General features: G+C 43.4%; 1 protein-coding gene across 2 annotated transcripts in view; it reads left to right on the top strand.

Moving 5' to 3' along the window:
• LOC117371361 (metabotropic glutamate receptor 7) overlaps nt 1-23,033 on the top strand; it is a 150,081-nt gene that overhangs the window by 49,117 nt on the left and 77,931 nt on the right. For both annotated transcript variants that reach the window (XM_033967024.2, XM_055222142.1), the window contains exon 5: nt 19,503-19,703. In XM_033967024.2, the coding sequence (XP_033822915.2) occupies nt 19,503-19,703 (201 nt within the window). The remainder of the gene's footprint in view (nt 1-19,502; nt 19,704-23,033) is intronic.

Raw genomic sequence — 23,033 nt, 5'->3', positions numbered from 1 at the left:
AAAAAAACTACTTAATTAAACGTAGTGGTAGTAGTACCTGTATAAAAAGTACTTAAAGAGTAAAAAATATTTCAAGCTGATTTTGAGATTTATAATAAAGCTTCAGTTGTTTGTGCTGAGTTTTGTTCCACAGAAACAACTGAATCCATTGTTTTTTCTGGCTCTTTTTATTCAGATATTTGTTAAAAAGAAAAACAAAACTCAGCCTTTTCAGCAGGTCTCAAACTATAATAATAATTAAAAAAAAACTTTTACTTTTCAGCCTTGTTTCAAAATGAAGAGGAGTAGAAAGTACAAATACTGCTCTTAAATGCCACGAAAAAGTAAAAATTATCTACTTTAAATGTGTTTAAATAAAAATGTTAGGTGTCTGTACTTGTACTGTACAAACTTTACACCAGTGCATTTAAAGTCACATCACTGTTCTTAAAAATAACTGTTTGTTTTCAATCTGTAACTGAACAGAAGCACTTAGGACTTTCTTACAGCGGGATCCAGCGCTCGTCTCTGGAAACGACAGGTTTGATTTACGTCACATTTACGCTCCAATCCACTTTCTACGGAAAAACTGTGTCTCTCTCTGTCTCTGCTGCTTCAGACTCGTCATTTTGGTCTTAAATGTTTGTATTAACCCTCCACATGATCCTGGGGTTCATTTTTTTTGTTATTTTGAGTTTTGTTTTTTGTTTGTTTTGTTTTTTTGAGTTTGATTGTTTTATTTTTGTTTAAGTTATTTTTTTTAGTTATTTTTATTTTTTTGTTGTTGTTATTATTATTATTATTATTTTCTTTATTTTTTAGTTATTTTGAGGTTTTTTTATTTTTATTTTTTTATTTTGAGTTTGATTGTTTTGTTTTTGTTTGTTATTTTTATTTTTTTAGTTATTTTTATTTTTTGTTATTATTATTATTATTATTATTATTATCATTATTATTTTTAGTTTTTTAGTTTTTTTTATTTTTTTTATTTTGAGTTTATTTTCTGCTAATTCACTTTCTGTGTAAAAACTGTCCTCTCTCTGTCTCTGTCCTTCAGACTCATTCTGGTCTTAAATGTTCGTATTAACCCTCTACATGATCCTGGGGTTTTTATTTCACTATTGTGTTTGTAAATCAAGATATGAACATTAATAACAGACAAATCAGGTCCTTCTTTTCCCGAGGTCGCTCCTGTTAGCGTTAGCAACAGGTTTGATCGACGGCGTGTCCCAATTCGACATTGCATGCCCTTATTTGTATTTGTATTTGTATTTATTCAGTGTGTTTACGTTGCACTTTTTCACCGTATCAAGTTCCTAGTTTGTGAACTGTGTTCACAGACTATGGCAATAAAAGTCTTCTGATTCTGATTCTGACAGTCGCACACTTCGAAGTACCTGACTGACGAAGGGTGCTCCTCTGTGTAGCGCTCGTCGGTGGAAAAGGCCGTGCTGAAATGAGACAGGGCTACGCCGCGGAGTGTACGTCAACTGCTGTCTGTGCGCTTATGTTACGTCGCTTATGTTATGTCGCTTATGTTACGTCACTTATGTTACGTCGCCTAGCAAACGTGACGGCAGCTAATTAATGAGCTAAAGGTGTAAAATGGAGACAGAAATAATAAAGAATTAAAAGTAAAACTGTAATTATTTCATAGAAGAAGAAGTGGAGTCATCGCAGCTGTTTATTTCAGTTTACATTGAATGAAGTCAGGAGTTTATGTTTCTCTTTGAATATCAATAGACAAATTGAACATTCAAGGTGATTTTTTTTCCCCAATTGTCGCTAGAATTACATAACTTAAAGAAAATACACCTTGTTTCTCCTGTAGAAGTGTCACGTTCGTTCGCGGACGATCTCCACGGAAACACAGCGCACATTTTTGGCCACATTAGCTTTGTCGCGCTGGAAGCTACGTAAGCGTCCTTCGAATGTACCCGACGAAGCGTGAAACCGTCAAAACCGTGTCGTGGTGTGGAGCGGAAAGGGCGTTACCTTCAACAGCGTCTCTCCTGATTGGCTGTTTGGTTGCTATGAAACGCGCGCCAAATTTACTGCTATACCTGCTAGCCTGGATGAGCTTCATTTGACGGGAGCTGAGCGTTTTGTGGTCGTGAGTGAAGTTTAAATAGAATATCACTGACTTATTATGAGTAAAGACATTTTCAGTTCCTTTCTGCGCATTTTTGGTGAATTATTTGCGAAAACTTTTCACACAAATCGATGAAACGTGCTAACCCAAACCGTGTAAACTTTCGCCTAACGCCTCTGCACGACTCTGCTGCTTTTCGAAACGCGTCGGTGTTTTATTCACGATGGTAGCACACACTCAGAAGGCTTTCGTCCGCAATCAATAATGCACTGCAATTAGCGGCTGGACGTTGCGGCGTGAACAGACCTTGAACACTAATGAACCTCTTCAATTGCCGTATCGATCGGGAGCCCATATTCCACCGACGTTATTATATCGTCCTTCCAATCGTCTCCCGTCGCGTTTGATTGCGTTAGCTTTGTCTCGTACGATCATTCACCTGCCGTATTCCCAACCGTAACGACCGGTCCGTGATATGATAGATGTATAAACGTGTGGATTTCCCTCACGCCGTTTCCCCCGGTCAGATGGCGAGGCCTAATTGATCGGCGCAGCTCTGTAACTCCAGCTCTCTTCGCACATTATAATTCACACCGCACAGACGTAGGGATCATCTGTGCCCCCTAGAACCAAACCCTCAATTACATAATGAACACGCCGTCTGTGCCGCTCCAGAATGATTGACTCCTCGGGTTTCCTCGGAGCAGCAGGCGAGGAGCGGCGGCGATGTGCTGACAACACGAGTTTACAGAACCCACGGCTGCGGATGACGTAATTATAGAGTTTATACAGAGCTGATGCTTCCTCTCTGGCTCAGTGCAAATATTTTACATTATATAACCCGGAGGTGTTATTGCAGAAGTTGAGGTGGTGGTAAAAAGGTTAGTGCACCGACGCCTCACAGCGAGACGGTGTGTGGTTTCATACCTCCAGTTTACTTTACTTAACTTTGTGTCTTTCATGGTCATTTATTTCCCCAGTCAACTTAAAAACTTGATTTAATTTCAGATTTTGTTACTGAAATGCATTTTACTTTTATATTTTTTGGCTGTAAGTTGCGAGTCAAGGTAAATACACCTCTGTATCAAAACTAAACAAAACTCAAATAAATTAAATATAACTACAGTACTGTGTTGTAATTAAAGACAAGATGAAAGTCAAGTAAATATAAAGTAATATAAAACATAACTGAAAAAACTAATGGATGTAAGAGACTTTTTGGCCTCCTCCTTTAATACTTTGGTTGTCTTTAAACTAAAGCGTAACTGTTTGTCTCAATTATACGAGTGCTTGTTTTGGAAATCTTTGTTTTTTATACTAGATTAGATTAAAATATTTTATTGAAAACAGCTTTTTAAAAACACTTTTTATTATATTTTTGAAATATAGAACAAATGAAAAAAACTGCTATTCATACTACGGCTACTACTACTACTAATCATCATCATCATCATTATATATATAAAAAATAAATAAAAGAACTGAATACCATACACATTTATACACACACACATAGACACACATACAAATCTACACACATATTTACATTTATACACATAGAAGGACTGTCTCAATATTCATTTATTATTAAAATAATCCATAAAAGTTGCCACATGTATACAAAAGCTCTTGATTTTGTTGAGTTTTACTATTTTTTTATTTTTTTTCCCAGTTCAGTGGAATAAAGTCTCTAACAACGTAACGTAACTCAAGACGTTCTCTCGTTTTTAAGACACATTTACAGCAGACGCTCCTGGATCCATTGGAAGCTGGAATTTGAGGATCACAGTGAGGGTCTGGAATATCCTCGTCTAGTAAAGAGCCATGCTGGGACATTCGCCCTTCATGTGGACACTGTGGGCACAGTGTCCACATGAAGGGTCCACCCCTGGAAACAGCTTTTAATGGTCAGTGTGTGTTTGTTGACCTCATTTCCCACGTCCCACCTGTCGACACATAAAGGTTTTTACATAAATCTTTGAATGGAAATCCCAGTATTTCTCATTTTGTTCTGGTAAACATCTTTTACGATGAACAGTAAACGCCCTCAGTGCTTTATAAACCACGACATATGACAAACTGTTAAATCCCGAGGCCACGTACGGCTTTCCCAAGTGAAATAATCTCTTAACACCTTTTGCCACCAACTGATGGGCCACACTGATCTTCCATTTTAAATAATCTTCACGGTTTTACAAGCAGCGCGTAAGAGGAATACAACGCCCACGCCAAAGCTATTTTATGTGTCATGATGGTGCAGCGAGCATGACTGTGACCATAATCTGTGAAAGAACAGTCTATCACAGAATATTACAGTAATAAACCTGCCCCGTGTTGCAGCATAAGATCTAGAGTTTATGTTTGGGTCTAACCCTCATCCAGCAGAAATCATACAATATGAAGCATGTTGAAGCGGGGCAGAGTGTGATCACATTTTGTTTTATTATTTAATTTTTTAAATATTTATTTTTTATAATTTTTTGTATATTTTGTATTTATTAAATGTATTATTATAATTATTATTTTTTATTTATTTTATTTTATTTTTTTTAATGTACGTGTTGATCTGCACAGTTACATTTTGATGACATTTTTCCCCATTTTAAAGCCCACACCTCCCAACTGTTTTCACTGAGATCCCCTTTAGATGGAACATGCAAAAAAGCAAAAAAATAAATAAATAAATACATAATAAGGAAAAAAAAAATATATACATATAGTAATACTACTACTACTAATAATAATAATAAAAATAATAATAATGATAAATATAAATATAGAAAATCATGCCTTACAGATGTAGGGATTATATAAACATTTTTTAAAATAAATACACAATAAGGATAAAAAATAATAATAAAAATTATTATTATTATTAATAATAATAATAATAATAATAATAATAATAATAATAATAATACAAAATCATGGTTTACAGACATAGGGAAAAAAATAAATAAAAAATCTATTCATCTGATTCAATCTGATTTTGTCCCCACATTCAGATTATCGCCTCCATTGCTTCAAAGTGATATTTTCTTAAATGAAAAAGGACGTGAATAAGTATTTGATCCCCAGTTGAGAAAATAAGAAAATAGTGTAATTGGAAGCAGTGTGTACTCCATTATGCTTATACTTATGTAAAATAATTACAGCTGCGGTTTGTGGGGCCTTTTATGTGATGGCAGTGGTTTTCTTCTTGAAATAAACCGTGTGGATAATGTTGCCATGAAAATCATCGTTCCACACGGCTCCTAAAGGTGACTGCCGACTAAAGAAACATCTGGTAACTTTGATTGGTCTTTTCTTAAGTGCAGCTCCGGCGTGCGCCTCTTTGAGTCACTCAGTCTTTGGTGAACAGACTGAGTAAAGACGCACGACGCAGGAGCTTAAGTGCAGCGTTAGTTATGACACAGACTGAAGTCCAGCAAAGAGTCAAATGTGGCTCCAGATGTAGATCAATACTGTTAAATAAGGAAATATTCAACAGCGTATGTGCATTTTTGTGGTTTTTAGTTTAAATTCAGCCATTTTGCCTTTTAGTTTAGTTCTTGCTGATTCTGTTTGTTAATTAATCTCCAGAGCTCCATAAATCAACATCCGCACTACACCTGCTTTAGTGTTTCTCTTACCTGAATGATCGTTTGAGAAGGTTGTGATTGTGCAGTGCGGTGCAGCCGGGAGGAGCAATAATCACACACTGCATTATTTCTTTAGGAGGATGAGGCGTATACGGCGCCAAAGGCCTTAGCCTCTTGTGTGATTCTGTGTTCATGTGTTATGGAGCGCTAAAAGCTGATATGAGCAGGTCATGGAGAAGAGAGAAGGACTTAGAGGATCCTGTTTATGAGATAGCATTAAGCCGCCAGTCCCCGTGCCCCTGGCGTAGAAATAGAGAGAGTATAGAGAGTATCTCTGCGGCCTCCTGAGCTTTACTAAAAAGAGATAGGACCACTGCGATCAATGTCCGCTCAGCTGCGACTGTGAGGCGATACCGAGCTCATAATTGGTCTTGTCAGAGCGGCGAGGGGGTTGAGAGCAGAATAGAGAGCAGCCCGCCTCCTTCACTTTGACTAAAACAGAAGCTAACGACGTGACGGCACAAGCAGGTCAAGAAGAGACGCTATTTAAGCACACGTCCTTTGTTCGTCTGCCTCAGGTCTTTACAGGTTTTACACACAGGCTCAAAGATTATTATGAAAATACTATTCACAAAATGATCTTTAGTCGTGCCGTTATGTCCAGACTTTCTCCGCCACATTTCCTCCAACTTGTCTTGAAGCATTTACAATCCAACAAACCGACAGCCCCTCCAGCGCGCCTTTGGTCTTCTCCAGTATAAAACAGCCCGTTTTGCTAATTTAAACAAGTTATAGTCATTTTTTAAATATATTAACAATGCATGGGATTCATGTGAGCTGTTTGCCCGCTGGTCTTCACTAATGAGAACATTTGAGCGCCATAATGCTTCACTTATCTTCAGCCTCACTGCCGTTTCACTGACTTGTGTTTTTGCTTACAGTCGGACACAGCCGTCTGCACTTGGTCATCTGCAGACTGGAGAAAAGACGGTTTGTTTAGCCTGGGATTGGGGGAAACTGTAACAGAGACACACGGTTCATCTGGGTTAGTATAGAAACCTCAATCTGATGCAAACTGTTGAAAAAAGATGATAAAATATATTGTATTTGTGCTTCAGTCCCGTCAAATACACATTATACAGGGTTTAAAAAGTGAGAAGTGAAGTTATAAGCCAAAGCAGTGAAATATTTCTTGGTTTCCATGAAAGAAAACATTTGGATACAGTCAGACTTTAATTTGTAAATCAGTACAGGAGCACACTTGAACTGGTTTCATGAGTTGGAACAGAAAAACAGTTTCCAGATCTAATGCGTCCCATTAGGCTTCATTATCATTTCAAACAGTCGACAGAGACAAATATTTTCTGCATCTTTTACCTCAAAAATCAAGAGAAAGGGGAATGTGATCAAATACAGGTATTCAGACTTACTCAGATTATTAAGGTAATTCAACAGATTAAAAAACAACAACGACGGCCGACCTCCTGAACCTTCAGAGGGACATGACGGGTTAAAGGTTCACACGGGGCCAGTTGGACGCCTCTAGTTGGACGCCTCTAGTGGGACGCCTCTAGCCTCTAGTCGGACGCCTCTAGTAGTCTACATTTGAGACCAAACGCCTCTGATCCGTGTCATGGACGCCCTGGACGTTGGAGAAAAATCCTTGTAGCGCTCATCCAGGGCGTCCGTTGCGGTCTGTGAGTGTCTTTGGGTGTTTTGTTTTCCCTGTGTCTTTGTGAAGCTGCAGACCAGGAGAGAGTGACTTTAGTGGATTTATGACATAAAACTGATGAAAGGAGGTGATCGGCTCTGCGGCGTGTCTGGGTCCGTTACAGCCTTTACGCTCGCCGCATTATTAAGTTGCCGTTAGTTTGTGGCTGACGCCTTTCTACTTTTTCTGGATAATGATGTCGTTAAATCACTGGAGCGTAGTTTCTGAGTAAAAGTTCAGCTTTTCTTACTCTGGCGTCTGACACTTTGGACGAGCAAACGGAGCGTCTGACGTGTCAACGCTCAAGATGTGCCACGTCAACGCCAGATACGTGCTGCTCTGTCGCTTGAAAACACGCCGCAGAAACACAGGGCACCAAGACACGCGTCCACCATCGACGTCTGTGTGTCCCTCAGTCGTCCAGGTCTGATCCACAGCAAAAAGACAAAATTAAATCAACTGGACAAATCGGAGAGGACAGAGTTTGATTCTTGGGCTGGACGAGGTCTTCAGGTTTCATCCTTGAGTTTCCTTCATCAGCTCTGAAGTCCGACACAAGTGTTTCACGCAGAGGAATCTCGTCTCGTGCGTATTTATAAAACCACTCCACAGGGAAACGCCTTTGTCTCTGGGGTCTGTTTGTGTTGTGTTCAGGGAAACTCCTTATTGAGCTGATCTTTAGTATGTGCCGAGCATCACGCCACGGAGCGCACGCTGGAGCCATTATACGACAGTTTTGGACGCACTCAACTTCGTCAAAGGCGTCTTCGGGTGCACATAAGTGACGCAGGGCCCGGTGCGTCTTAAATAACACCATTCACACGTTTCGCTCTTACGCGTCGAACTCTATAACCTCCCACAATGTATATCTCCACAGTCAAACAGACGCATCTGTATCACAAAGAGGCGATTGTTGTGCGAGGCGGTGTGTGTCGCAGCGTGTACACAAACCTGCGGCTTTGAAGCTTCACAAAGACGAGGATATAGAGTGTGCAGCTCAGGTCGCGTTCTTCAATACAAAACGCACATCACTCGCTCCTCGCACACATCAGCCACATCCGGCATCAGCGGAACACGGAATAAAACCGTACCTCGTAGTAAATGTACGCTTAAAGTTTGAATGAGACCACAGCACGTTTAGATGTTTTTTTTATTCGTAGAAGAGCGCGGCGGCGTCGGTGATGTTTGTGTTCTTCCTCGTATAAATGAGACTGACTTCTGCAGATTTTTTAACCTCTCCAAAAATATTGTCCAAAACTCTGATAACACTTAAAGTTGTGCAAAAATATTGAAATATCGTTATATCGTATCGCTTCATTTAATGCTACAGTATCGATATCGTGTGCTGCTGTATCGATAAATCCCCAAGAGTATTTTTTTTTCTATATTTCACCAAATTATTCCGTCACAGCTCTACATTTGTGCAGCTTGTTTTAGAGGAAATAAACTCGTCTCTGCTGAACATTTGACATTTGATTCACTGTTTTGATGATTAAAATCAGTTTATTTCATATTAACTTTGGTCTTTTAGTGTCACAGTTGTTTTAGTCGATATGTTTTGCTCGTTCAGAGTTGTTAAACTGCACATGTCTCTGTGTAAATGTAAATGTGGAGCTCGTATAAACTGTGGATGAACAAAACTGACACATGGAACAGTCTGATGTGTTTTTATCGTTGGTAAAATCCACAAAACAAAATGCACCTTGTTCTGTTCATTCATCTTCAATAAATAGAAGATAAATTTAAAAAAAAAGATAAAATTAATGTTAATGTTTGTGAAAATGGGGTTGATCCTTAAGTTTCCCAAAAGTCTTTATTTTTCACTGAATTGTGTTGAATTGATTTGAAATATATCGTATCGTATTGTATCAAATCAACAGTGCACTGTATCGAGATAAGTATCGTATCGTGGCATTTGTGTCGAGGTTTGTATCGTATCGAATCGACAGTGCGTTGTATCGAGTATCGTATCGTGGCCTTTGTGTCGAGGTTTGTATCGTATCGTGGCCTTTGTGTCGAGGTTTGTATCGTATCGAATCGACAGTGCACTGTATCGAGTATCGTATCGTGGCCTTTGTGTCGAGCTTTGTATCGTATCGTGGCCTTTGTGTCGAGTATCGTATCGTGGCCTTTGTGTCGATGTTTGTATCGTATCGTAGCCTCTTAATGACACACAGCTCTTGTAAATACGAGGTTGTTGTTGTGTGTGCGTTTGTGTTGCATACATAATTGTGTTCATAGGATTATTCTCAGTGTCGTATATTTGTCGGTTAATGAGATCCCAGGTGAGACTCTGAGCCATAGTGTCTGTTTGTGTGCGTGTTGTTGCTGTATGTGTGTATTGTCTCTGCATGTGTGTGTTGTCTCTGCATGTGTGCGTCGTCACTGTATGTGTGTGTCATCGCTGCATACATGTATCCTTTCTACATGTGCGTATCATCTCTACATGTGTGTCATTGCTGATGTGTGTGTATTTGTCATGTGTGTATTTGTCATGTGTGTATTTGTCATGTGTGTATCGTCGCTGATATGTGTGTATTTGTCATGTGTGTATCGTCGCTTGGTTTCTGTAAATACGACATCAGTGACTTTATAACACACACTTGTTGTTCGTTGTTGTTTCACTAAATCATATTTAAATAATTTTACCAAACGCCTCAAACATAAAAACTCAAACATGTCGAGTTTTATCAAGATTTTTCTTAGTGGAAACATTTTTACAGTTTTGTGTGAGTCTCAGTTTATGAGACTCAAATTTAATAATTGTCCCACATAAACTCATAAAATATTGAGACGCCACATTCACAGTGGAGTGTGCGATCGCCTTCAAATACTACGTTTTGTGTGTTTTTTTCTCTTAAATTGTGCGTCACTAATTGTAGATCGTTAGAACCGACGCAGTTTGATTAAAGAAGATCTCACAGACGACTCGTGTGACTCATATTTCAGTAAAAGAACAGGGAGGGGAAAGCCACAATGCGGAATATTTGAAGTTATTGAGTGAAGAATCGTAGTATGGAGTTAATGTTGTGCGTCCAAACTCGCCGTGGTCTCATTTCTTTCACACTTTCCGTAGTAATAAAGTCGCACGCTCTGCCCTGAGGACGTGGACGCCGGGGTCACGTTCTCCGCACGCCGCTGCCTCGTCCCTCGCTCTTCTCTCGTTCTCCGCCCGTGTAAAATGAACCGTACTCGCTAATTAATCAGGAAACGAGCGTCGTCATGGAGACCTGGAGACGGCACATCCCGACGTTTCGCAGGTTCGACGACGTAATCACACACGAATATAAAGATGTAACTGTACAAAGGTGTTTTAGTCGTCACGGTGTGGATTTATTTTATCATCAAAATCGAAATAATCAACAATAATAACAAACAAAACCATGTGATCCAAGAAAACGCAATCATTTAGTAACAAAATGGAGATAATTTTGTCAATTTTGTGTCACGATTTTCACGGTGGAAATAAGTGATCAAAGATAATGTCACGATTATGATTAATTAGTCGCTGATGGTCTAAAAATGTTAAATATATTACAGTGGCCCCTCGTTTATCGCCGGGGTTACGTTCTAGCGAAGTATCATCTTTATTTTTTACATTATTCTCTGTTTTTGTCTGTAAAACCCCTCACCACACACTTTATACACTTTTCTCACACAGGCGTTAACATTTTCTCACATTTCTCTCTCGTTTAAACTCTCTCAAAGTTCAAACCTTCGTAGGCGTCTTTGTCGGTGCAGAACGTTTCATCGACATTGTGGGTTTTGTCGGGGAGAAAACAAATTGCAAACGTACAGCACTTCAGAGTCACACTGAGATCCAACGTTTATTGTCATGATGTCAGTTTCCCTGTCCTCCCGTGCTCTCTTCCCCTCCCCTACCTGTGTGTCTGGAGCTGGGTGGAGTGCCTGACTCCTCCCGTGCACACCTGGGGTGCATCAGCCTAATCACCACCACCTGCTGCTGAGTACAAGAAGGCTTGGCAGTCTACACTCGGTGCCAGACCGTCCGCGTGTAAAACGTGAATGTTTCTTGCTAAGCTTTGTTATATGGTACTTTCCGGCAAATGCTCATTTGGATTTATGCACCCTCCAGATTCCTGCCTCTACTCGCCCAGCTCCTGCCGCCACGTTCCAGTCCCGGTATCGCTTCCAGCTCGTCTTGTCTCCTGCTCGTCTCGTCTCCTGCTCGTCTCGTCTCCTGCTCGTCTCGTCTCCTGCTCGTCTCGTCTCCTGTCCGGTCCTGGTCTCTGGTTTGTCACCCGCTCCCCGCTCTGGTCTTCGTCTGATCCGCCTGCCCTGGTACCGCACCTGCTTCTATCCCCGTCCTGGTCCTGTCCTGCCCGCCTCTACCTGCACCGCACCCGCCTGACCCGTCTCCCGCTCCCCGGTTCCTGTACCTGCTCTTGTGACCTGTTTAAAGACTGCATTTTCACCGCTGTAAATAAACACTGTTAAAACTGCTCTGGTCTGCATCCTTTGGTCCTATCCGCACCGTTACGACAGAACGGTCTGGCCACTATGGACCAAGCAGGCTCAGATCCGGACCAGACGCGCCGCCTCACGCACTCTCACCCCGAGGCGGTGCTGGGTCAGCATGAACAATCCATTCGGACTCTATTGGAGCTAAATCAGACATTGTCCCAGCAGGTGGCACAGCTTAACCACCAGGTGGCCGCGCTCCTCGTCACCCCGCCTGCTGCAGCCGGAGCGCCGCCACGCCTCCCGGAGCCGAGAGGCACGGATCCGGAGCCGTATGCTGGACAACCTCACCTCTGTCGCGGATTCCTGTTCCAGTGCGAGTTCATGTTCCAGCAATGCCCTTCTCGTTTCAGCTCGGGGGCCACCAAGATCCGATATATATGTGGATTACTCCGGGGCAGAGCTCTCCAGTGGGCAGAGGCGCGCCTAATGAAGACGTCTGTGGATAGCCTGGATTTTAATGAATTTGTGTCCACGTTTAAGCTGGTGTTTGACCACCCGCACTACCAGGACAATGCTGCCTCCCGGTTATTGACTCTCAGCCAGGGCTCCAGGACGGTAGCGGATTATTCCATTGAATTCTGGACACATGCGGCGGAGCTGGACTGGACGGACAGCGCGCTGCGGGCTGTGTTTGTGCGGGGCCTGAACGAGACTTTGAAAGATGAATTGGTTTCCCGGGACGAACCCCCCGACCTGCGGACCCTCATCTCCCTCACTCACCGTATAGACAACCGCCTACGGGCTCGTCGCCGAGAGAGACGCCGGTCACCGGTCCCGCCGGAGCCACGCGCTGCCCCGCCCCCGCCGGATGAGCCCATGCAACTCGACAGGACCCTTGTGTCGGCCGAGGAGCGTCAACGGAGGCGTCGTCTGGCCGGGGCTTGCCTCTACTGCGGTGAGCGCGGACATTATGTGGTCACTTGCCCAGTTCGGCCAAAAGGGGGGGCCCACCAGTAGCACTGGGAGTACTGGTGGGCGAGCAACACATCCTGGACTCTTCTAATAGACTGCGGCTCAGCGCCACCCTGTGCGTTCGCACAGAGACCTTATGCGTTTCCGCCCTTATCGACTCCGGGGCTGAGAGGGACTTTATTGATGCCCAAGTCGCGGAGCAGCTCGGGGTCTACCTGGAGCCCCTCGAACGCCCCTTAAATGCCCAGGGGCTCAATGGACGTTTTCTGGGGCACATCACTCACATCACAGAACCTGTCACCGTGATTCTGTCCGGCAACCACCAAGAGAACCGTCAGTTTCATGTCCTGTCCTCCTCCGCTTCTCCTCTGGTCCTTGGTTACCCCTGGCTACGCGCCCACAACCCTGTTTTCGATTGGGCCAGGGGCGGAGTTTCGGGCTGGAGTCCCGATTGCCACGCCAAGTGCCTTCGGTCCGCCCTCCCTCCGGCCGGGAGGTCCGTTCCTGTCGCTGATCCGTCCCCAGACACCCCCAATCTGTCCTCGGTGCCTGCTGAATATCACGACCTGGGGGAGGTTTTTAGCAAGAGCAAGGCCCTCTCTTTACCGCCCCACCGTCCATATGACTGCGCCATTGACCTCCTGCCGGGTGCCCCACTACCATCTAGCAGGCTATATAACCTGTCTAAACCTGAACGCGAGTCAATGGAGGACTATATCCGTGGGTCCCTGGCTGCCGGAATCATCCGCCCGTCCACTTCACCCGTGGGAGCGGGGTTCTTCTTTGTGGCTAAGAAGGACAAATCCCTGCGGCCTTGCATTGATTACCGGGGTCTGAACAATATAACTGTAAAGAATAAATACCCGCTTCCCTTACTGGACTCGGCATTTACGCCCCTCCACGGTGCGACCATCTTCTCAAAGTTGGATTTGCGGAATGCGTACCACCTGGTGCGCATCAGGGAGGGAGACGAATGGAAGACGGCCTTCAAGACACCCCTGGGACATTTCGAATACTTGGTTATGCCCTTCGGTCTCACCAACGCCCCTGCCGTATTCCAAGCCCTCATCAACGATGTGCTCCGTGATTTCCTTAACCGATTCGTCTTTGTTTACTTGGATGACATCTTGATTTTCTCGCGGTCCCCCCAGGAGCATCATCAGCACGTTCGCCAGGTTCTCCAGCGCCTCCTCGAGAATAAACTGTTCGTGAAAGCTGAGAAATGCGAGTTTCACGCAGAGGAGGTCAGCTTTTTGGGCTTCATTGTGGGGCGGGGCCAAGTAAGAGCTGACCCTGAAAAGATCCAGGCTGTCACTGAGTGGCCCGTTCCTACCAGCCGGAGACAGCTCCAGAGATTTATCGGCTTTGCCAATTTTTATAGACGTTTCATCCGGGATTTTAGTAGGGTTATCTCGCCCTTAACTAAACTCACCTCTCCTGCTTTGCCGTTTGCCTGGTCTCCTGAGGCGCAGACAGCCTTCGAGAAGCTTAAGAGACTATTTACCTCCGCTCCCATCCTGCACCAGCCCGACCCTTCACGGCAATTCATCGTGGAGGTCGACGCCTCCGACTCGGGAGTGGGGGCCGTGCTTTCGCAGAGGTTCGACCCCCACAACCGCCTCTGTCCCTGCGCCTTCTTTTCCCGGCGATTGTCCTCGGCCGAGGTCAATTATGACGTGGGGGATCGGGAGCTCCTTGCCGTAAAGCTGGCCTTGGAGGAGTGGCGCCACTGGCTCGAAGGGGCGGAGCAACCATTCATCGTCTGGACCGACCATAAAAACTTGGAGTACATCCAGTCCGCCAGGCGCCTCAATCCCCGTCAAGCTCGTTGGTCCCTCTTCTTCAGCCGCTTCAACTTTCTCCTCACCTACCGCCCCGGATCTCGGAACGTCAAACCCGATGCCCTCTCCCGCCAGTTCGCCCTGGAGGATAGCCCGGTCACCGCAGAAACAATTATTCCCTCCTCGTGTGTGGTGGCCGCGGTCCATTGGGATATCGAGGACACCGTCCGAGAGGCCCAGACCAACGACCCCGACCCAGGTAACGGCCCTCCAGGTAAACTGTTTGTTCCCGATTCTGTCCGGTCTCAGGTGCTCCAGTGGGTCCATGCCTCCCGTTTCGCCTGCCATCCTGGTGCCGGTCGCTCTCTCTCCCTCCTCAGGAGACGCTTCTGGTGGCCCACGATGGACACAGACACCCGGGCTTATGTCGCCGCCTGCCAGGTATGTGCTCGGGCCAAGGCCTCCCACTCACCCCCTTCTGGTCTCTTGCATCCTCTCCCAGTTCCTCGTCGCCCTTGGTCCCACATCGCCTTGGACTTCGTGACGGGCCTTCCCCCTTCCCAGGGGAACACGGTGGTTCTCACCATTGTGGACCGCTTCTCCAAGGCCGCCCATTTCGTTGCCCTGCCTAAGCTCCCCACAGCCAAAGAAACTGCCGACCAGCTGACCAGTCATGTCTTCCGACTCCACGGCATCCCGGTGGACATCGTGTCCGACAGAGGGACCCAATTCACCTCTCAGGTATGGCGGTCTTTCTGCGACGGTTTGGGGGCCACGGTTAGCCTCACGTCCGGGTTCCATCCACAATCTAATGGGCAGACGGAGCGGGCCAACCAAGACCTGGAGTCGGCCCTACGGTGCACAGCCTCCGCCAACCCCGCGACCTGGAGTACTCACCTGCCCTGGATAGAGTATGCTCACAACTCCCTCGTGAGTTCCGCCACTGGTATGTCCCCCTTCGAGGCATCGCTGGGATATCAACCCCCTCTCTTTCCCACGGAGGAGAGGGACCTCGCCGTCCCGTCTGTTCAGCGCCATCTCCAGCGCTGTCGCCGGATCTGGAAGAAGGCCAGGGCGGCCCTTCTTCGGGCTGGAGCGCGCACTAAGGCGACGGCCGATCGCCACCGTGTCCCGGCGCCCGTATACCAACCTGGCCAGATGGTTTGGCTCTCCGCCAAGACGGTCCCGCTGAAGACGGACTCCCGTAAGCTGTCCCCCCGATTCCTGGGACCGTTTAAGATCATGAGGATCATAAATCCATCGGCGGTGCGCCTCCAGTTACCCCCGTCTCTCCGGATTCATCCGACCTTTCACGTCTCCCAGGTTAAACCAGTCCGGACCAGCGACCTGTGCCCTCCGGCCGATCCCCCACCGCCCGCCCGAGTCATTGACGGCCACCCGGCGTTCACCGTCCGCCGCCTGATTGACGTTCGTCGCCGTGGTAGGGGCCTCCAGTACCTCGTCGATTGGGAGGGTTACGGTCCGGAGGAGCGATCCTGGGTGCCCAGGGCACGCATTCTGGACCCCGACATGGTGAGAGACTTCCACCGCGCTCATCCTGACAAGCCTGGGGGTCCACCAGGAGGTGGACCTTAGGGGGGGGGTACTGTCATGATGTCAGTTTCCCTGTCCTCCCGTGCTCTCTTCCCCTCCCCTACCTGTGTGTCTGGAGCTGGGTGGAGTGCCTGACTCCTCCCGTGCACACCTGGGGTGCATCAGCCTAATCACCACCACCTGCTGCTGAGTACAAGAAGGCTTGGCAGTCTACACTCGGTGCCAGACCGTCCGCGTGTAAAACGTGAATGTTTCTTGCTAAGCTTTGTTATATGGTACTTTCCGGCAAATGCTCATTTGGATTTATGCACCCTCCAGATTCCTGCCTCTACTCGCCCAGCTCCTGCCGCCACGTTCCAGTCCCGGTATCGCTTCCAGCTCGTCTTGTCTCCTGCTCGTCTCGTCTCCTGCTCGTCTCGTCTCCTGCTCGTCTCGTCTCCTGCTCGTCTCGTCTCCTGTCCGGTCCTGGTCTCTGGTTTGTCACCCGCTCCCCGCTCTGGTCTTCGTCTGATCCGCCTGCCCTGGTACCGCACCTGCTTCTATCCCCGTCCTGGTCCTGTCCTGCCCGCCTCTACCTGCACCGCACCCGCCTGACCCGTCTCCCGCTCCCCGGTTCCTGTACCTGCTCTTGTGACCTGTTTAAAGACTGCATTTTCACCGCTGTAAATAAACACTGTTAAAACTGCTCTGGTCTGCATCCTTTGGTCCTATCCGCACCGTTACGACAGTTTATGTAAATTTGACTCTAATATTTTGTTCTTGTCTCTTGAGGCGGTGGTTTGTCACATTTAGATTTAATTTGACGTATTTTCTTGCTTCTTCTTTGCTTAAATCGACCGACAGCAGGACAGTTACAGCTCGTGTGCGCTCCTCAAATGTGCTGTACTGAAACAATAAGTAGGAACCAATATTATTATGAAGAAAGAAAATAATGTTCATCGTTAATTAAATAAGTACAAAGTAATAAACAAAATACTAATGACCCAAATAAATGTTAAATCAAACGTTACGTAAATTTGGCTGAACAGGAGACACGGCACGTCCCTTAGCCAATCAGGACGCACGACACAATACACATTTTATATACTTTTTATATAGTTGTACTTTGTTTGTTGAGTGTCTCATGGAGAACATTTATAGATCAGCAGCTTTTTTCTGTCGATTTTTCTGGTCACACATTTATACGATAACTTATGATTATATAAAATGTTCCACGAATGATTATTCCTCCCGTTTTTATCCTGATAAATGATATTATTGTGAATCGTCCCGTCCTGGGGCAGAGGTGGAGCGTCGTGTAAACATTTAGTTCATAAACAAACCCAAACTTTACAAAAATAGGTTAAAATATCAATTATCTCCATCCAATTAAATGTAATGAAAACACTTTGCCGACCATTTTAGAAGCACGGACTTGTTTTTCCTCTCATTATTTTTTTAGTAATTGGTGCATTTTTTTGTTTAAAATTTGCATTTAATTACAAGCACTTTGCAAGTTGATTGTTTTGAACATTTTAAAAGTGCGAAATAAATAAGTTAGCGATCCTGAAATGGGAAAAAACAGAAACTAATTAGACGAAACTTAAGTATTAACATAATTTTGCATTATTATTATTACTTTTTTCTATTCACACAAAACACAGTAACAGTTTTTTGTGCTTGAGGAACAGAAGTTAAGCTCCACACGTCTCCAGAGTTAAACGTCCCTCTCGTCTTTGTCTCTGGGGAAAATTATTCCTGTTCTCGATGTGTAAATGTGCAGAGGACACAGTATAAACCAGTAAAGTCCCAGGATAAATCTGATTATCTGAACGTGTCCGAGCTCCTGTTACTGTTGTTAAAAAACCCGTTTTCTTCAGTTCTATCATCGTTTCCGTCATCACGATCTCGCCGTAATAAAACAGAAAACAGCTCTCACTGTTTGGGAATAAAAGTAAAACAGAAGCTCCTTGGGTTTGTTTATCCTCGTCACTTTCAAACATGTTTTTAGTTTTTTTTTAAGAACATTTCTATTGAGTTTAATGTGTTGAATGTTCTGACTGTGTTTTGTGAATCTGAATAAATGAGAGCGTCTTTTGTCTTTACAATCTGATTTAAACTGTAGATAATATACATAAAACTCACTTATTATGTCGTGATATAATGTGTGTGTGTGAATAAAGTGTGTGATTTGTGTCTGATGGAGAATAGAGGAGGGAGATGATGCGTTTTTCTTCTTCCCACTGTTTTTGGAGCTTGTATAAGAGCAGACTGTGACGTGTGCTTTAGGGGAACATAGATAAAATATAAATAAATAGATAAATAAATAAATAAATAGATAGATAAAAAATAAATAAATAAATAGATAGATAAAAAATAAATAGATAGATAGATAAATAAATAGATAAATAAATAGATAAATAAATAGATAAATAAATAAATAAATAGATAAATAAATAGATAAATAAATAGATAGATAAATAAATAAATAGATACATAAATAAATAAATAGATAAATAGATAGATAAAAAATAAATAAATAGATAAATAAATAAATAGATAAAAAAATAAAAAAATAAATAGACAAATACATAAATAGATAAATAAATAGATAAATAAATAAATAATAAAAATAACTACATAGTAATTTATTCTGGACAATTCAGTCCTGTAAATCAGAAAAAAACAACAAACAAACAGAAAAACAAAGAATGGCCAGGTTTTGATTTCCAAGTGTGAGTCAAATGGATTTTTCAGTTTACATCATATGTCACTTTTGCAGACGTCCTCGCGCAGACGTCCACACACAGGCGTCCACACACAGGTGTCCACACACAGACGTCCACACACAGATGTCCACACAGAGACGTCCACACACAGATGTCCACACACAGATGTCCACGTAGTCGTCCATTGTAGATCCTTTCCTGATGAAGTTCCTGCAGCAGATACATTCACGTGGAGTTAAAGTGACATGGATTTAAGGTGTTTACTTCATTTGGAGACGACATGACGTTGAAGACATGAGGACCTCTCTGTGTCTCTGTTTACACGACAACAAACATCATTCTCTGATCATTCTCTGATTTCTGTCAGGGAAACAGACTTTTAACTGTTTTAATTCACAAAAATGGAACAAACTCCACGGAAAAGCCAAACTGGAGACTTTGGTGACACAAACTTTAATAATCTGGTAACAAACTTTTATCCTCACACCTGCTCCTGTGTTTAATGTTTTATATGGACTTGTTTGTTTTGTTTGTTTTTTCTGCGTGTGTTGTATTTTAAACAGGACGATCATGAAAAAGAGCCCGAGTGTCTCATTGGGTTACCCTCTATAAATAAAGATAAATAAAATAAAAAACGCTCCTGTTGGTTGGTCTTGTCGTTGCGGTTGAACCTTATCTCGTTCTCTCTGCGTCCCTCAGGTCAGGAGCGCATCGGGATTGACTCAAAGTACGAGCAGGAGGGGAAGGTGCAGTTCGTGATCGACGCCGTCTACGCCATGGCCCACGCCCTCCACAACATGCAGCGAGACCTGTGTCCAGACAACTCCGGGTACTGCCTCGAAATGGAGCTGGCGGGAGGCAAGAAACTCCTCAAGTACATCCGCAGTGTCAGCTTCAACGGTGAGTAGATGACCGGCTTCATCGGAACTGGGATAATGGGATTCAAACCATCAACTGCTGAGTTAAGAGCGTTTTAGAAGAGCGTATTTCACACAATCAAACAGTCATTCTCATAATTAACATTTAAACTGGGACACAATGCAGCAGATGGCAATACTGTGGAAATAAATGGTGATAATAATCTGATTTGGAAGCTCGTTCGCGTTGAAATTCTGGTATCGTCCGTCTGACTGAGCACGACTCCGCAGCGAGCGTCGTGTGTGTCAATTATAAATATACATTTTTATACCACAAGGTTAATGTAGTTTATAAAAAGGCTTTTCAAACAGAATCTTTACTAAACGAGCTGAGTCGCCTCGTGGCCATTTGTCTGTATGATAAAGTGTAAAGCTGTAAGATTAATATTAATGAAGTGAATTTTCCATGAACCTTATTACTGTGCAGGTTTGGGGAAATAAAATGTTGTGAGTGCGTAAATGTCGCCTTAATTACAGATGCAGTATGTTACAACTTCATTTTGGGATACAATTAAAGAGTTCATTTGCACAAACTGATGAGTGCGATTTGGAAAAGCCGACGGAGGATTGTAGTTTACGCTTAGTAGAGGAATATTTTTAAAAGCCAGATCTGTTTTACTGCTGTCAAAATGTGCAGTGGTCCCTCGTTTACATTCTAAAAATAACCTGTTAAGTATCAGTATCAGTATTCACCGACGTCATGGCGAATGACGAGCGCTAACGCGCTCGTCATTCGCCATTGACCCCACGGTGACGTGGGGAAAGTCGAGAGCTTTCAGAAAACATATAATATGTCATTGTAATGTTATCGGATATATTGTTTTTGCTAAAAATATAACCACATAAAAAAATAAATTTTTCGCCAGACCTGAATTATGGGCAAAATTTGGTGAGTTTTTGAATATGTTCAGGGGGTCAAATTCCTGCTCAAAGTGCAGAAGAAAGAAGAAATTATTATTAGGCCCGAGCCCCTACAGGGCGTAGGGCCTATTGCTTCCGCAACGAAGTTGCGGAAGCAATAGGCCCGCACCTTGCACAGACTCCTGTGTCAAGTGGCTGTACCTAGTTTTCATATAATTGAGCTAAATCTGTCTTGCTCATTACAGATATATTGTAAACCACAACATCACAAGGGGAGACTGAGCATTTTGAGCATTGGATATGTAGACAGACTAATAAACCAGTTTTTTTGTTTTGTTTTTGTTTTTTCAATAAAGTCAATGACACCCATGCTTTTTTTTGCACCGTGTTGCCATGGCGATGCGCCAAACTGCCAATGTTATGCTAATGGGAAATCTCCGAATTTTTCCCATTCATGGGAATAATATTAGTTTCATGGAATAATGTGAAATTTGGCACCATGACTCTTCATGTCATCCTGATCAAAAAAGTCAATCAGACCCAAGTCATATTTTTCACTGGGTTGCCATGGCGAAAGCGCCCATGTTATCCTAATGGGAAAATTTCCAAATTTTCGTACATTTCAAAGTCTTATAACGACTTACTACCGTCAACGACGAACACAAAATTTGGCACAGTGATTCTTCAGGTCGTCCCCGACAAAAAAGTCCAGGGGGCCAAGTTTGTATTTTGCACGGTGTTGCCATGGCGATGCCTAGAAAAAACAAATTTTGCCATTTTGTGCATCAGCACTTCAGATGTGTTTTTTTTTTTGTAACTTATATTTTATTATTTTCAAAAATACAACAAAATAACAATGAACATTCGGTCAGCCGTCATTTAAATAAAAAAAAACATTTGTCCCAGTTTTCTACATATTTTTCCTTTTGTAACCTTAAAACATATGTAAGTCTCTCCATGGCGCGAATTTCTTCCACAATGTCCCTCCAGTTGTCCAGCGTAGGGGGGTCTTCCTTGTGCCATTTGCGTGTAATGGCTTTTTTTGATGCTGCCAGTAATACCTTAATCAAGTAATGGTCCTTTTTTGGGATATGCGCATCAGTAGTCCGCCCAAAATACATCGTTATGCATGACCTTGATAGTGTGTACCCCAATATTTTCTCCATTTCTTTGCCCAAAGTTTCCCAAAATAGTGACACCTTGTTGCACTGCCAAAACACATGTGCATGTCCCACATTATACTCCCCACAATGTCTCCAACATGGTTGATCCACTGATAGAGATGCTTTTTTAATCTTTGGTGTGATGAAAAATCTGATGATGTTCTTCCAGCAAAAGATTCTCCAGTTTGTTTTGACATTTTAAAGGTACAAGTTTAATTCACAAATCATTATGTCCAGCTCATCAAACCACACAAGTGCTACATTGGGTCCATCCAGATCCGATCATTTTTGCAAAAGTCACATGAATTTTTATACTTTCAAAATGGCTGTTTTGTTAAGATGTCATTATGTTGAGTCGACTATATGTCCCGATGAGGCTGCCTCAGTTTGGAGTCTGTCAGATAAAAACCCTACGACAAGTTTGTTAAAGTACATTAGCTAGATTTTAGATATTTAGACTCAAGTTTAACCCAATATTGCCAACACCTAAAATAGACTAAACCATGGATAAGGTGGTTCAAATAATAATTAACCCAAAAGAAGACAAAAAAATGAATGGATTTTTTTTAATTTTTTTATTAAACAATAACTCAAAAACCTTTTTTTTTTAGTTATTGTTCATGTGCAGAACAGGGTGGGGGGTTGAGAAAGGGTCTACACTAAATATATATATGTGTAAGTGTATAATATAAGTATAGTATGTATAGTATAGGAATACATATATAATGTGCATGTATGTATATATATATATATATATATATATATATATATATAATTTTTTTAATCTTGTACATGTGGAGCCCAGGGAGGGGGGGTAGGATATCACCATGAGCTCGGGATGTTTTTGTTTGTTTTGTTTGTTGTTGTTTTTTTTTGGGGGGGGGGGGTATTGTGTTTTTGTTGTTATTATGTAAACAATAAAAACATTTGATCACAAAAAAGAAAGGGTCTAAACGTGGAACAGTCTCCTGTACCATTTCCTCTTCCTCTTCTCCAGCTCGTGCTCCAGTGTTATGCTCATCTTCTCCAGCAGGGAGCGCTGTTCTTCTGTGCTCCTCAGCTGTTTCTCCAACGCACTGCAGCTTTCAGCCTGTAGGGAGCTCTCTGCCTTTAGCTCCTCACAGGTCTTTAAGAGAGCCGTCTTCTCCTCCTCTAGTTCGGTTTTGATTTGTTTCTCCTCTTCTATCTGTTGCTGTAACACGTTGTTCTTAATGACCAGCAGGGAGCGCTCTACCTCTGCTCTTTTCAATTGCTGGTCTGATGCACTGCATCTCTCCATCAGCAGGGAG

The sequence above is a fragment of the Periophthalmus magnuspinnatus genome, chromosome 5 (assembly GCF_009829125.3).
Source record: "Periophthalmus magnuspinnatus isolate fPerMag1 chromosome 5, fPerMag1.2.pri, whole genome shotgun sequence".
In the NCBI taxonomy this organism is placed as follows: Eukaryota; Metazoa; Chordata; class Actinopteri; order Gobiiformes; family Gobiidae; genus Periophthalmus; species Periophthalmus magnuspinnatus.
This window is presented reverse-complemented; position numbering and strand designations above follow the sequence as displayed.